We start from the raw sequence: 16,360 nt of genomic DNA on the forward strand, positions 1-16,360 counted from the left end.
AATATTTATTGTTTTGTTCTGTATTTAATAAAAGGTTTACTGTCAACCCTATAAATGGGTATGAAAATGTACCTCTTCGTCCCTTGTGATGCTATTTTTTAGGGAAATTTGAGTGTTACGACTCCTGCGAACCTTAGTATACTCTACAAATCGGTGGAAGTTGATCAGTCTTGAAATTTTAGGAATGGCCTGGATCTTACTAAATTATTAGTTTTAGTGGTCTTAGAAAACTGATAATAATTAATTACTAAAATTCATAGGAACTAATAGTAATAACGCGAAACTAAATTAAAACGGTCTTGAATAGATTGATTTAATTATCACCTATTTATCACTTATTTATATTCACACATTTATAATACAAGCGCGGATTTTACTATTTATTACTTTAGCATCCACAATCATCATATTTCATAGCATCCGCTTTCATTTCTTATCGCTGATGGCTGATCCTATACCGACTTGATGGCGTCTCCAGACTGTTCTAGAAGGCTCGTTACAGTATCATGGCGGCCATTTTATTTATTTTTGGCATTTATTGATATAGAAGAATCTCGCAAATCTGGAGGTCGAAGATCATGTGAATTCTGAGATAGCACAATACAAGAACTCTCACATTACAAGGTTGGGATTTGATCATGGGTCCTAACAATTTATAATCGAAACAGGATTCCTTATGAATTTTAAGAACTTCATATATGTCATCTCGAGAACCTTAAAAAAATTGGGAATATTGTTATTCATTATGATCTCATTCATCCTAAATTTCTTATGAACCTTTAAATCTAAGGTTGCCTATAAGCCTTAGCAATATCGAGAAATTAGTGCATTTCTGATAGTTGGTGCCTTAAGGCAAATCTTACCAGTTCTGGTTATCTTAGAAATTTGGTGAAACTCAAAAATACCATAACATTCTTGGTCCTAGAGACCTTATTGGAGTACGTTTATTTTAGGAACCTAAGGAATCCGAAGAGTTTCAGCGTACAAAAATGTTTAATGCTGTATCTCAATTTCAACCAGAATATACAAGAAACTTATATGTTACCAATGAGGAAATATACAGCAATTCTTTTATGATAGGCAGCTTCTTGGTCAATGGGTAATTTTAAGTGAGTGATGTACAATCAATTTATTGATATACATTCAGACAGCATGAAAACATATAAACAGAAGTTGTGTTTGATATTGACGGAAGTTCAAGGATGCACTTCCATCATTCAACTCGTGCAGAATTATGCTTGCATTTCACATTTCTTATGGGCAGTAAACTTTCAGAATTGCTTCTTTTTCGTTATTGTCTTTTTGAAACAAATTTATCATGTTGGTCATGTGTTTATTTATAATGAAGTACCCTGTATTTACAAATCCCATCGGAAATGTTGATGATATTCCGGTGGATGCAATATTGTAGCTAACCACCAAAAGAGAAAACGGGAAAGACATCATAACTACATTTTTTCGTACCATTTCATTCCAAAAACTTGTGAATTTTTCGGCCCCTATTACATAAATTACTGTGTAATTATTTTCTTTATTAGTCACGTAAATGGAAAATTATTTCATTATTGCAAAGGATCATTTTAATCGACTCTGTAGAGGGAAACAAGATCAACTTTCTAATATTAATCCTACTAACAAGGTATAGATGATTAATCCTATTTCAGCAACAATAATCCATTTAAATCAATTTTAATTAATAACAGTAATGCACATTACACAACAGATGTATACATTTCTTTGTCTTTAAGGTGTTTATTAAATGTTAAATAAATTACAGGACCTTGATGATTAATTTTTTACACGCGTTATTATTTTTATAGACGGTAAAATTCAATTAAAATGTTCGTACATGTTTCATGTACGCGGCAGACGCGACACTCTAGTTTAGGAAAACGAAGGACGATGAGTTTTTGCACCCAGCAATAATAGCAGAATCACTCAAATCCTGGTTTTTTGAGTTATTAATCACCATTTCATTACTAATGCCACACCACGGATTCCAGCTCCCATTTTTGCGTTGAGCTCCCATTGCAAGAATTTAACACAAGGCCGTCTTCATATTTTCTGGACGACGGAACATCTAGGCACAGTTTATTGGATACGTGCACCAATTGCTTTGTCTAAAAAAAGTCGATTAATTTGCGAAGTAAAGACGTGTACCTACTCACATTCTTGTTGTACTTCCACTTCTGCCTGCTATACCCGCTACAGGCCATTATTCTAACCTTCATGGGACCGATGACTTGCTTTTCGGGCGCATCCAGACAGACCGAGTCGTCGGTCATAATAAATCCTTCTCTCGTCATGACGAACATCTCGATGAGCAACTCTTCCTTCAAGCACTGATTGAGTTTGGCAATTCCCATAGGTTGATTGGAAGTTTCTTTCCCCAACGGTTTGATCAGGCACAAATTTTCGCCCAAATTTCGAATTCGGCCGAAAAAGCGAGCTCGGCTGGGAAAAAAGTGTTGCGGCCAAACGTTGTCCAGGTACCACTTAAAGTTTTTACAGTGTAGCTTCGAGCGCAACTGCAGCCGGCTGCTGACATCCTGCTTGTTTTTGATTTTGCGTGCCTCGTTGTTAAATTTAAAGTAGAAATCGCCCCACTCGTCCATCCAAACCAAAGCCACCCGCGCCAAATTTGAGTAGAGAGTCTCGCCAACGCCGCCTGGGAAACTGTACGGAGACGATTTTCTGAACAAGTGCCCGACGTGCGAGCAAGGAACTATCTCGATACGCCCCCCGCATTGCCACGCGCGAAAGGACAACTCCAAATTTTCGCCGCCCCACACTCTCAGGCCCTCGTCATAGCCGCCCAAATTGAAGAAAAACTGTCGATCGATCGCGAATAATCCGCCGGCCATGGTCGGCGTGACAAACGGTTCCGTGTTATCCTTCGCTCGTTTTTGCAAAGCCGGTCCTGCTAGAGTATACCAGCGGAACTGCAGGAGCCAGTTGAAGGCGCCCCAGTGCAGTTCGAAACTTTTGACGTAGGCAAATGTGTCGTCGTTGATGATATCGATGACCGGGCAGGCTATAGTCGTGGGATCGTCGTTTATTCTGGAAACCATGCTTTCCAACCAACCCATGGTGCATTCACAGTGAGCGTCTAGAAATACCAAAACGGAGCCCTTGGCAACACGTGCGCCTTGCAAGCGCGCTTGCACCAGACCAACGCGTTCAGAATTTCGTATTATTCGAGTTTTAACCGGTAACGTGCTCACGTAGTCGTCGAGTGGTTTCTTGAGGAAGTCTAAAATAAAACGTTCGTATTAGTTAAATATAACCGTTCAACGAATCAGTGGGGAGGGTGTATGGCCCCAGGCGTTCCTTCTTGGAAGAAAAAAAGAAGAACCGAATTGTTTAAATATGCAATTTACAATTTTTAGCGAATTTTCCAACCTATGTTGGAAGGCGCTACTATGGCCACCAAAGGGAATTGGGGAATTTGGAAATATTATTCCGACTAATTGGATAAGTACAATTAATGGTAGTTAGTTGAATGGATTAGAGATAACAGCCTTCGATTAAGTCGAGATTACATCCGATAGATGCGCTCTTAAAGAAGTTGAATTTTGACACCGGTCCTGTATTTTTAGCACGTTAGCAGCTGCACAATTAATTAAAGAAGTTGTAATTTTTTGCCGTTCTTATCCCAGTAAGCTGTATCGGTTAGAAAAACAGTCGTAAAGGTAAAAGCAGTTGTTTAGAGCGGATCGTTTTGACTTTTGCATCTTTGCAAGTTAAATTCGTAAGTACCGTAAGTTCTTAGCTTTTCCGTAAATTTAACTTGGCAACCGTGCCGTATTTAAACCATCGATCATTTGGTTTTTAGCGTTCACCGAATAGTAACCTCCACTTTCTACCTTTTGCACTTTGGCAAGCTACTTTTTTGTAAAGACCGTAATTTTGAGCTTTTTCGTAAACGTATTTTGCATTCACACCGTTTAATTTTTGCGTATGTGTAGCTTTTACTAGTTCTTGCACAGTAATTATTATCGGTTCCGTTTAATTGGAAGCTTTTTGCTACTTTTTGTACCATTAAATATAAGGAGGGGGGGGGGGGTATTGTTTCACTTTGCTGCATTTGCTTTCCCATAGATACCGCTACCAAATCCGATTATTTACTGTTCTCGCTTAGGAAAATTGCTGTGCACTTTAATTTTGTTTTATCAGTCACCAGTAGGTTTTACCCGCTTGCCCTTTAGAATTTGGGGAGCTGCCGTTTCCTCCGTAACGAACTTCAACATTCTGTGCAGGTCAAATAAGTCACGATGAACAACAGCGCGATTGATATCTGATACTCGGACTCTCCCAAAGAATTTTTTGAAGCACCAAATATTGGCGTAACGTGCAAGTCCAAGAGCCATTTTCGACGCTCGCCCTGCGGTTATTAGGGACCCGTGTCGAGAGAAAGAAAAGATTTCGTGAAAATTAAAAAACGGGTGTCCGAGTTATCACGATTTTTCCGAATTTTTCGGAACAATGTTGTCACCACATGGCATGGCGGAATTTTGAAGGTATCGAGTTCAAAATTTAATCTCTGGGACCCTATTGTTTTTACTGAAAATCTAAAAACACATTTCAAAGTTTTTGCAATTTCTGGGTTTTTCGGAGCAAATATCACTTCACTACTTGGTTATCGTTCATGGCTGGTGAGTGGGCCGATTTAAAAAAATCAAACATTATTATTATTATTATTCGATACCACTTGTCTTATAAAATTGTTAAGGAAATGAGCCTGAGGGACAGAGGGTGAAAGGAGGTGAAGTAGTTTTTGGTTAAAAAGTTTTCCCCCTTGACAAATCTTTTGACGTGTCTCGGCATTTTTTCCTTTAATCAGTCGTTTTCGATAAATCCGTGGTGTTAAGTTTTCAAATGAACACCCTGTATATAAAGATGTATAGTCATATACTTTGAAGGGGGTGTAACTTCTACTGTGCCTCAAATATTTTTGTTTCAATAATCGATTATGCTTAAAAGGGTTTCCAGTTACCTCATAATTCCGCACAGTCGATTTTTATATTGCGTGATATTTTAAGAGAATTCGATCCATTTAGTAAGGTCCTACCTTTGGGGTAGCTCCTCAAATATTTTGGTTTCTTTCGTCGGTTAGTTTGAAACCTTCTTCAGCAAGCATATAAATAGACTCTAAAATGCGCTTTAACACTAGAACTCCATTAAGTACTCTAAACGAACTAAACCACGTAACTAAAGGTTTTTGAAGACTCTTCGGGACTGTAAGCTACTCTTATTAAAGCTCTTAGGGAACCCTAATGGCTTATAAAATTACTTTAAGGGTCCTAAATGTCGTTCAATTTTCGGCTTTCGAGCAATATCAAACCATTTTATAGTGCATATAAATGGGGCCTCTATGACATTAACAGTTTTATTATAGAAGACCGTAGGAACATTATTGGCTCGTTGACCGTAATTCAAGGGTTCTTTTTTGAGTCAAACAGAATTTGTATAGCAAGTTTATGCTCATGGACAGGTGGGCAGATTGAGTGACGGACAATAGAGGATCTATCGAATCCTCTTACATTTCTTGGCAATTCAATATTGCGCCAAAATCGCATTGAATCACACCCAAAAGATAAACTGTAATAGAAAGACCCGTAGGGCGGAGAAAGGGGTTAAACTAGTCCGATTCAACCTTGCATGGACTTTTTACAGCGGGAATTATTACATTGCACCTTAAAAATAACTTTTTTGCACCCTTTCCGCAAGAATAAACAATAACTAACAAAGTCATTGGTACCAATATGTTTGGCTATCAATTTATTAAGTCGAGAAAGCTCTAGTTTATGTGATCGTCAGGTTTGTCCATCCGGAATCAAGTAAAATCTGACAGGTTGGAAATGTGGCGGGAGATGTATGATTTCTTCCCCCTACCCACCCCTTTCTGTCGAGTTCCAATGAATTCCTTACACGAGCATCTCCAAATTCTACCATTTCAATTTTCATGGTATAGATTTCAGCCAAGAAAACTGAAAACTGTGAGAGTACGTACCTCTCTCGCTGGCATCATCCACTAAAATAATTTCTTCCATAATTTCTCTCGGTGACCGGTTAATTACACTCCATACAGTTCTTAGCAACGTAGACCAAGCCTCATTGTGATAAACAATAATAACGCTGCTTTTGGGATACTCCTTGTAATCTTGGTACATACTTTTACATCTAAAACATCATTAATTAGATTAGTCTTCTCAGCAAATTGCGCTTACTTCTTTTTTCGGACGTCGGGTAAAGTACGATTTAGGGGTATCCTATCACTAGCCATAAGATTGAAACGGTTTATTTGAAATAACTGCCTCATTTTGATTATATCCTTCGGCGCAATGACGACCGGAAAACCGTCTTTGCCTGCGTTGGGTTCTGGCGCAAAATTATTCGCATTAATCATTTCGAGAGTCGCATTTGGAACTTTATCGGCGGGGTTGCCAACGTAATGACCCACAACCACATGAACCCCTCTTCTGTCAATGTACTCCTCTTGATTTTTTCTAAAATGGTGTTAGAAGGTTTTAACCAAAAATTAAGGACTAACCGAAATATGTGCTTCCCAACGATATTGTCCTCGCCCACCTCCACTCTTCGCCAAACAAACACGATGGTGAGCAGCAGACATAGAAAAATCACAGGTCCAACACGTCGACATCGTCTTAAGGGGGCACCTAACATGACCGCCTCCTGAAATAGTAGGTACCGAAAATATTAGACTGCCACATCGAACCACATTGACGCCGTTACTGTGGTCTCGATGACCTTTGGGTTATCACCGATAAGGGAGATCATTGAAATAAATTTAAACTGGCGCGCGTTCCGCTACACTAGCCCCCTCTAAGAATCGGTCCATAAACCAAAATTGCTTCCAGCACAAGACAAAACTTACTCTCTTTTGATGTAACCCAATAGATGGCCGAAATGCTTATTCATCACTAATTATAGCGCCACCGCATCTATTACAAAAATAAAAATTACAAACACAAAAGTTATAATAACTTCAACAAACTCACATCACTAACAACCAATTCCGTCCGAATTTAACCGAGATACATTGCACACTTATAAGGAGAAGCCTCCGTAAAACAAAGGTGGTAGAACGGGTGAACGGTCATTTCACGTCAGCCGACCGTGAACTCGCCAGGTATACAAATTTCACCTTTAAAGAGAGTACAAATTGTTAAAAGTTTAATTAAAAATTAATTTAACTAACGAATTACGAACAAATACCTCTATCAATTGGCCACTTTTGAATGGAGTGAAAGTTACGTCCATCGGCCAGTGGCGTAGGCGTATTCGTTCCAGCTTCTTTTGTACGTGGAGGGGCATTATAAGACAGGTAGATGCAACGTGAAGCATTAATCAATTTGGTGTTTATTAAGCCACAGCAAAAGAATAGCGGATCAGTAGAGTATTTTTATGTTTGCTTTATAACAGGTGTTAAGACGGTCTTTAAAAATCATGAGTTGCAGTAATAAAACCACAGAAACCCTTTCCCAACAATATGAGTACCTGATAATGGCTGATTTTTGGAAAACCACTCAAAAACTGCAGCAAAAACTTTTTGTATTTTTCTCTAAAAAAGAAGAATTTGGCATGATCTTTACGGAATGAAATAAAAGACAAAAAAAAGAAATTCATAGCCATGTTAAAATACCCAATTTATCTGTGGTCATGTTGATTCAGTGATGTTTTATTGAATGTACAACATTTGATTTTGAAATTTGTCTTGTAAATTTTCTGTAAAAGTCTAGAGCGCGACACGCCATTATTTTTCTTTTTTGTCCTCTATCTCATTCAGTAAAAATTCAGCATGGCGCCCATAAGTAATAAGAATTTTTGTAGCTTCTACATCTAGCACGTTATGGAAATTCTAAGAACAGATTCAGAATCTCCAAAAAAACAGTGCTCATAGAAGGTACTAACGAGAACCGTCCATTTCCGACCGTTTAACCTAGGGAAAATAAAAACGAAATTTGACATTTTCAGTTTTTCGGAGATATTTCAGGCATTTTTAATAATTTCAAATGACTTTAAGGAGCAACTTCTTACTTCTCTCACCGTTACGGAGATCCCAATGATGGGCCACAAATTTGAATCACCCTGTACATCGGTTGTAAGTAAATTTAATAAACCTGTGCTTCTACGAGCGCACGCTTTATACAACTATACCTAAGAGCAGCTTAATTAGTATATTGAAAGACAAGTGTTACAATGCGACCTATTGTAATACGACTATCTTGTGGCACGAGTGGCGACGCGAAGCGTAGCCACGAGTGTCCGCAAGATAGAAGTATTACAATAAAGCATTGTAACACGCGTTTTTCATACTATTTTTTCTATTTCGGTGCTATAATTTAATTAAAAAAATCATTATCAGAAACTATAGGTAAGATTAGAACTAACATGTTTTATGTTGGGAACACTTTTTATGCCGTTAAGTTTTAGGTTGGCAGCGTAGTAAGACTGACATTTTGAAGTTCAAACATAGAAGTATTGTACCTACTTGTACTAACTAGTAACTGCCAACTTAAGAGATGCAGATGAGTTACCAAAAAAAAAACGACTATAATCACTGTTTTTGTAGAACTGTTTTCGGCCGAAAACAGTTGTACAAAATCATCATTGTGACACCGAAATAGAAATAGTTATTTGTTTCATTAGTACAAAAAATGTCAGTTTTCGGGACGAGGAAGATAGTTGCTGGACGACGCGTTAGCGGAGTCCAGCAACCTTCCGAGTCCCGAAAACGCATTTTTTGTACGAATAAAACATAAAATTTTTTCTCCAACCCCCTTTACTTCAAATTATATTCCAATTTAGATTCAGTTACAGTTTCACTACTATAGTATAAGAACTTCTGCTTTCTTGTCCTCACGTGTCATGCCACTCTAGTTTTTAGGTTAACTTATAACCTATTCGTTTTTACCTCTTACTTCTCACCTCTCGCGACTTTGTAGGGAGCAAATCTTGAGGTAGCATGTTCTGCCGTTTCTATAATCTCTGACGGAGTGCAATCCATGTCGCTATCAGTTTCAGTCATTTTATTGTATACACAATTAATATTGTTATATTTTGTATTGAAATAAAAAACTTACCATACAGTTTTTTAATTAAAATTAATTGCAATTAACTTTTTCAAATTTTGAATTCAAAATGACAGATAATAGTGCAATGGGTCTGAAGTAGATGGCGTTACGCGCGACGGCGGGTTGTCTACGTATTAAAATTACGTTCACGGAATATGTAAATTACGTTACACATGGTTTAAATAAAAATAGCGAGCGTAAATCATTTTCAATACATGTACATACGTATAGGTAACATCATTATTTGCATTGAATCTGCAAAAATATTTGATTTGTATATATAGAAATATCTTACAACCTGCAATGTAAAACGATGTCAATGTGACATATCTCCGTGATTGTAATTTTTTAATTGGCCAACTTTCAAGGTCAATTTCTTTTTGGTACTAGGACCAAAAGTATCCACTTTTTGTACAGTTGCCATGGTGAAAGCGATTAATCCGCAAAACGTCAATTTTAGGTACCGAACACTGTCACAAAATAGCGTCTTATTCAGGTGGTTGGAGAAAAAATTATTTTTTAATAGTAGACGTATTGTGTTGCCGGTGATATTCTACCTTAGCCGTTAAGAATTTTGCATCAGGTGCCTTGCTTAAACTTCATCTCCTGTTTTATGGTCAACATTTTTAGTTTCTTCTGCTTTATTTATTCTTTTTAAGAAAGCAAGTAATTTTGGGTACTTGCTTTGGCTAAATTTTTATAGGTTCTAATTTTATATCATTGTCTTCAACATGAAGTGTCTATGCAAGGTAAAAATGACTCTTCAAAGCAAATTTTATATAATCAGAGGAATAGGACAAATGGCGATTATACCTCCTGAACATGGGACAAATTAATTGTCCAAATGCAACGATAACGAAGTACTTATGCAGCTACTCTTGCAACAGTCTATTCAAGAATGCCTCTTCAGTGCAAATTTTATAGTCAGAGGACAAAGAGTCGCCCAACGACAGTATTAAGGTAATCATGTTTCAGTTACGTTTATAGACAAGAAAGACTGCTAAAAAATTCTTCAGGAGCAAATGAGACAATAATTTATTGTATACAGTTGCCCTTGTGACAGGATGTCTATCTCAGAAAGAAATGACATATATCAAGGCAAATTTTATAGAGCCAATGACAAGGTGTAAATCTACTCCCCAAAGGATTGAAATAACTTTAAGACTACATATTAACAGACCGGAAAAGGAAATGCTCTTAAAAGTGTATTAAAAAAGGAGTTTTGGATATTGAAGACCAAATGGAACCAATTTACCACCAGGACAAACAGGACAAATGAAATATTTTATACAGTAACAGACTAAAATTGTAATTAAAATGTATTATATTAAAATAAAAATGACCAGTGCCTACTAAAAGTAAGTATATCGGCTACCACTAACACTTCCATAGAGTTTCCAAACTTTACCAAACGTTTGCCGTCAGATTCTATCCTTTTTTTTAAGAATCCAGCGGTTATTATTTACCTTTAAGATCATGAAGGAGCTTTTATAGTGTTTATAGTGTTTAAGAACTGTTTAAAAGTCTTTAAGGGCTCTTAAGAGTTACTTACAGTCTCGAAGAGCCGTTTAAATCTTTTAGAATTGTTAGTAATAGGCTTTTGGCGTTTAAGAGCATTTCAGGAAGTTGGGTCTGCAAGAGATGGCAATCATTTGAAAGGTGTCCAAAAACCTTTAAAATTGTATTTATAAAGCTTTTATTGGTATGTAGCAGCGTTCAAAAAATATCAATGTATACTCGTAGTATAGGAATACGAAATTTACCATTAATGTGAAAACTACGTTAAATATTTATTTATTTATTTATTTTTATTTTTTGCCTTTATTTTTAAGTGGGCGGGGTTTCAGCCGAGGCTGCTCTACCAACCCAACCCACTATATATTTACAAATATCCATGCCCGAACCCGGATTTGAACCAGGGACCCTGTACCGCAGTCGAGCTTCCACTGAACTGCGCTACACGGGTCGACAAATATTCGAATTAATGAATTTGGGGGTGTAGAGGGTGTGAGCAGGTACCTATCCGATTCTTTCAGAAACTTCTTAAGAGTGCTTCGGTAGTGTACATACTAAAACTACTGACGACTATAGGTGGCGAGCCAAGGGGTGAGAGTGGGGGAAAAAGTACAATTTTTGAGTTTTCTGCATGTATATTGAAATCGGTTCATCATAGGGAAAAATGAAAGGACATTAAATCCTCTACAACTTTCTTCTCGCAACTTTTCTCGAATTCCTAAACGTTTCTACACGCGCTCAAAAGGTAAATTTTTTTTCAAAAAAGTTTTTACATCCAGTTTTTCATCACAACATAGCATCCTTTTATATCGTCTAAACTAAAACTGAAGAAATTCTATTTAAAGAAGTTGTAGAGCAACTCTTGACTGTCACATAACCAACTGGATAGTGTTCCACTTGTTGATGTCATTTTTGGCTTCCTGGCTGTCAGTGGCTTCAAAGAACTTTAGTGCATCGTCTATATACTCCCCTATCCTATCTGTGTACAAAATGCTCCAGGGTAACGCGTCTGCGAGAGCAACGGCATTTCCCAACAAAATACTTACCAAATCCAACTAACAGACGAACAGAAGTCCAATGTCACCGGAATTTTGTCAGGTTTCCTGCCTCCCTTAAATGGAAACCGAATAATCAAACGGTTGCCCGCCAAATTTTGATCCAGTAGTTCAAGATGATTTATCTAGTCACAGAATACACGCAGAACGATCTGGTAATTGCAGGGGTGATTGGGATTGACTTTACATTAAACTCCTCTAAAACGCATAGTTTTCAAAGGGGCTTAAAGAACTCAAACTCGCATATATGTCAAAACGTCTATATCTCACTTAATTTTTGACGTAGAGAAAAGCTACAATTTGACACTGTAGCAATTTTACGTATCTCCAGTCGTTTTGGAGTTATTTTGAAGAGAAGGGCGTTTTTCACAAAATTGCAGAAATTCGTTTTTTTTTACTTTTAGCCTCAATTATTTCAAAGTTAAATTTTCTAAACTAGTCACACTTCTGGAATCTACCTATTAATAATACGTAATTAATAAAAACTAAAAGGAGGGCTAATTTTAATTAATATTTTAACTGAAATACCTTATTTTCATCCATAACTCGCTCAATTTTTATGTTTTTCTCGAAAATGCATAGCTTTCCCGTTATTTGACTTTGAAACTCTCTAACTTAGAGTTTGACAAAGAAGAGCTAACCTTTAACAATTAACAAGCTGTAACTCGGTTCTTATAGGTCAAACAGCAAACATGAAACAACCATGTCCTTTGTCTTTTAAAAGCTATACGATTTTGTAATAAAATGCATGGGAGTTTTTCGCGAATAACCAATTATTCTTTTCTATCGCGAATTACTCGGAAAGTGTTAACTTTACATAGAATTAATTTTTGTATCTATTGCAGTGGTCAAATTACAATAAAAAATTTCCACCAACGAGATGGGGTAGCAACCACCCCAGGCTGAAAGAGCCCTTTGGAATGGTATAGATTTTGATCCTTGGGCTATTCTCTACCTAGGGTCAGAATTTCAAGTTAATCGATTCATTTTGAAAAAAGCGACTTTACCCCATTTTAACCCACATAATATCTCTTGATAACACAGCTTTCTACTGTATTTTGAAAACTGTTGGGAAACTTCTTTATTTAGTTAAAACCCTCTGAAAAAGTACTAAATAACTGAAAATTGATAGCAATCGGTAATGTACAGTGCGATTTCTTATATTAAAAATTCTCTTTTAGGAACACACACCATCTTAGATTTGGACAGTGAGTGCGCACCTACCATCGTTCAAGTAATTATATAGTCATGCAAAAAATTACGTAGCATGAAACCATTGTGACAATTATTACTCAATTAGTGACACGAGAAATATTTTGGCATTGAACCCGTAATTTTAGTTTACCTAAGAGTTAGGTTCTTTACATACGTACGAATAAAATCTCTACCATTTGGGGCGCGCATTTTACATTGTAGCTTGTTGGAGCCTCACGGAGTTGTAAAGTTATATTATACGTTGTTGCAAAGTGAAATTTGATCCCAAAAGGATTCATTTTTGTTGCAATGAAAAAAGCAGTTGACATTTCAAAATAGCAGAATCAAACATATGTGGTGTAGGGGTTGAATTAGACCATGGCCATGACCTTGGTAGGTTGTCATAAACAGGATATTTTGTAAGATTTCTTTACCGCCAGCTAGCTAGCTATATATAATACAAAATTTGAGTAGGGATGCGTTAAATCTGTAATAGTAATACATACATTCGATGACCTCTTAACGTCACAAAAAAAATCCCAATAAATTTCATAATTACAAAATCGCTAGGGGTGGCATTTGTAGGCGCAGTTAGTGGTTGCTTGTAGACACTACAAACGTAATCAATTAAAGAAACAGTATTGGATAATCATTTCCTTGAAAAATAAATTTCGAAATCACAAGGAGTCGCATTTGTAAATTGTATGTGTAATTAGAGAGTCATTTGTAAACGCAATTATAAACTCCCTAAACTTACCTAACCTATTAAAGAAGAGAATTATTTGAACAAATGGGAATGAGTATAATATTGAAATCGAATGCGGTGACTTAAACAGACTGAAATGAACTATTTTTTCTTACCTTTCACACCCCATAAGAACATTGGAAAAAATAATTGAATACTTCATCAATAGTTTATGGTTTTGCACGCACTGCGCTTCTGTCAGGCTTAAACAGCGACTTAATTTGCAAAACGAAGTCGTACAATGAAATATAACAAATTGACGATTTGTAATTTTTAATACTAATTTATTGCAAGTGTCGAGACTGCGAAACTACTAATGCTTGCACGTGCATAAAAACTGCTTGGCTAACATAGTTATTATTTTTGGGCAGCTATCATCACATGCATAGGACCAACTGGCACTACTTTCTTTGACTTCGAAAAAGGAGAAAAGAAACGGAGCAGCTCTTGCAACCTTTGTGAATAAGGGAATTTGCACATTGCATTTCATGGTAAAAGTAATCTAAATCTTCAAAAAGATGTTCAGCAATTGCAGGTTTTATGATAGTGATGTTTTAATATTCGGGAACAGAAAATAGTCACTGGCGTGCAGCGTGCTAGGTCTGGACTATAAGGCGCATGGTACAGCAGCTTTTGAAAGGACTTGTGCACTGGTAGATTGTCGTCATGGAAAAAACAAGACACCTTGCGCCTTGTTGAACTCCACCTTGACCAAATATAATGTCTCTGATTAATTTAAACGTGACGGTTAACATTGCCTTAAAAATAATTAAATTACAATGACAATATAGGGTGCCCCTGATGCGTTGGATTGCAAAGGATTTTCTTTGAAGTAGGGCACTTTTAGCACGGATGTCTCCGGACTGCTATTATGTTTCATCCAATATACTTCAAAAATGATGTTAGATTTTAAGCCGGAATATTTTTCGTGTGTCTCACTAGCTGCCCCGGCGGTTATTGATGTTTGGTCTGTGTATGATGCCGAAACAGGCCCAAATTCGGATGTGTTTCCGGCAGTTTTGGAGCTTTCTTTAGATTAATATGGAATTGGTTCGTAGGCGTGTTTCAGTTCTAAATGACGTTTTAGACGATTGGAATCTTTGTAAATTTTTCCAGGGCATGATAAGTTAAAAGGGCAAGGGAGAGGGGCTATAGAATACAAAGTTACTGTTAGCAGACGTAGGAAGCGACTGTGATGTTTACTTCGTAGAGTATAATAAACAAAACTAGCACATTTTGGTCCGCTAAGATGTTCTTATTCTCCTGCGGAGAGGTTTATGCTTTTGCATGCAAAATTCTCCGGCGGTTAGTGTGTCATCTCTAGTAGATTCACCACCTTATACAGTTGTTTTGGCGCATGTAGTTAAATTGGGCCCGCGGCCCCCCGGCACATAAATCAGCAACAATATTTGACTAAGGTTGTTGTATAGGTATACCTACAAACGGTATCCATAATAGTAATACACATTATAGGTATTCATGGCGAAAAATCAAAATGCATAACTAGGATTATTACATTAAGCGCTACTGAACATCAAAATTAACCAAAAAAAACGCTTACTATAAATTGCGATTAAAGAAAAACGCGGAAAGTTCGAATTTCAAATTGACTTCAAAAGGCGCGCGCCATCTACGTTTTGTAAGGAATTTTATAACAGCCCAGTATTCCATTTTATTCATTTCGATACACACACAACGAGCAAAAAGTGCAAAGACAAACTGACAGATAATAAAATTAATACATTAATACACTATTACACAATTGTTTATATATATCATGCCCATCCAGCCCATCTCCTAAAAAAATAAAATTTTACTCACAATCGATCATTTAAGGTAAAGTATATAATTCAACAAGGTGTTACTTTAACTGTCAATAATAGTGACACCGCCAATGTAACCATTAATGTTTACAACAATAGCAAATAGTTTCGTTCTTCTTCGTAATTTGCTATTGTTGTAAACATTAATGGTTACATTGGCGGTGTCACTATTAGTATAAGTTTCATATAAGGATAATATGAATAGCATTTGCAGGTAAGGAAAGTGACAGATGCTAGCCGGGAAAGTGACAGCTAGCCGGGAAAGTTACTTTCCCGGCTAAGGTGAGTAATGAGTCGCTTCGCAACCGCTATGAAGGTTAGGAATTCAGATAATACTAACCGATTGTGAGTAAAATAGTATACAAACCTCGCTGGTCAGTGGTTCATAACCAACGCCTCGCGCTTATACCTCACCTCCGCGCTTCGCGCGTCGGTGAGGTACCTTAAGCCCTCGGGGTAGGTAATGAACCACCTCCCAGCTCGGTATGTAATCTACTATTCCTCACTTCTCCATTGGCCTGTATGAATAAAAATAAGCAAATGCTTATACTTGCAAAATTCAAAGTAAATAAATACTCGGAAGTGCCCCTTTATACTGGTTTGTTTAGCAGCGCTGCACTACGTCCTGTCCTTCTGCTTAGCAGTGCGGCTAAATCGCCCAGTACGAATGAACACTTACGAGTATTTACTTTGAATTTTGCCAGTATAAGCATTTGCTTATTTTTATTCATACGGGCCATTGTTTCCTATTAACTTTTTGGCCACTTTACTATTAATTATCTATTTCATTGGCGTCTTCACTTCCTTTAAAGAATTTCAGCTTGGTAGTTGTATTCCGTTTTCAAGTTTTCTTACTTAGTTTTGAAAGAAATAGTTTTTGTTTCTTTGTTGTATTTACTACCAAATGCACACTTATAATCGATTCCATCA

At 36.9% G+C, this 16,360-nt stretch overlaps 1 protein-coding gene across 2 annotated transcripts; it reads right to left on the reverse strand.

The window, feature by feature from the left end:
- Positions 1 to 1,673: 1,673 nt before the first annotated feature.
- On the reverse strand, positions 1,674 to 7,310 carry LOC116178580 (polypeptide N-acetylgalactosaminyltransferase 13-like). 2 transcript variants are annotated; one of them, XM_031498123.1, is made up of 9 exons: positions 7,240 to 7,310; positions 7,023 to 7,168; positions 6,899 to 6,965; positions 6,757 to 6,846; positions 6,554 to 6,696; positions 6,231 to 6,509; positions 6,014 to 6,183; positions 2,169 to 3,253; positions 1,674 to 2,120 (listed from the first exon to the last, which is right to left on the reverse strand). In XM_031498123.1, the coding sequence occupies exons 4-9, from the start codon at positions 6,799 to 6,801 to the stop codon at positions 1,980 to 1,982; spliced, it is 1,863 nt and encodes a 620-aa protein (XP_031353983.1). In that variant the 5' UTR covers positions 6,802 to 6,846; positions 6,899 to 6,965; positions 7,023 to 7,168; positions 7,240 to 7,310; the 3' UTR covers positions 1,674 to 1,979. The 2 variants fall into 2 exon arrangements, with proteins under 2 accessions (XP_031353983.1, XP_031353984.1); XM_031498124.1 differs by lacking the exons at positions 6,757 to 6,846; positions 7,240 to 7,310 and having other exon boundaries at positions 7,023 to 7,229.
- Between the last annotated feature and the right edge of the window lie 9,050 nt (positions 7,311 to 16,360).

Source organism: Photinus pyralis, unplaced genomic scaffold (assembly GCF_008802855.1).
Source record: "Photinus pyralis isolate 1611_PpyrPB1 unplaced genomic scaffold, Ppyr1.3 Ppyr1.4_LG8, whole genome shotgun sequence".
Taxonomy (NCBI): domain Eukaryota; kingdom Metazoa; phylum Arthropoda; class Insecta; order Coleoptera; family Lampyridae; genus Photinus; species Photinus pyralis.

Coding starts and splice junctions, on each gene's coding strand:
- LOC116178580 (XM_031498123.1), bottom strand. CDS start 6,801: ATGATCTCCCTTATCGGTGATAACCCAAAGGTCATCGAGACCACA. Junction 3,254..6,013: donor GGATGATGCCAGCGAGAGAG/GTACGTACTCTC, acceptor GTTTTATTTTAG/ACTTCCTCAAGAAACCACTC. Junction 2,121..2,168: donor AGTGGAAGTACAACAAGAAT/GTGAGTAGGTAC, acceptor GACTTTTTTTAG/ACAAAGCAATTGGTGCACGT.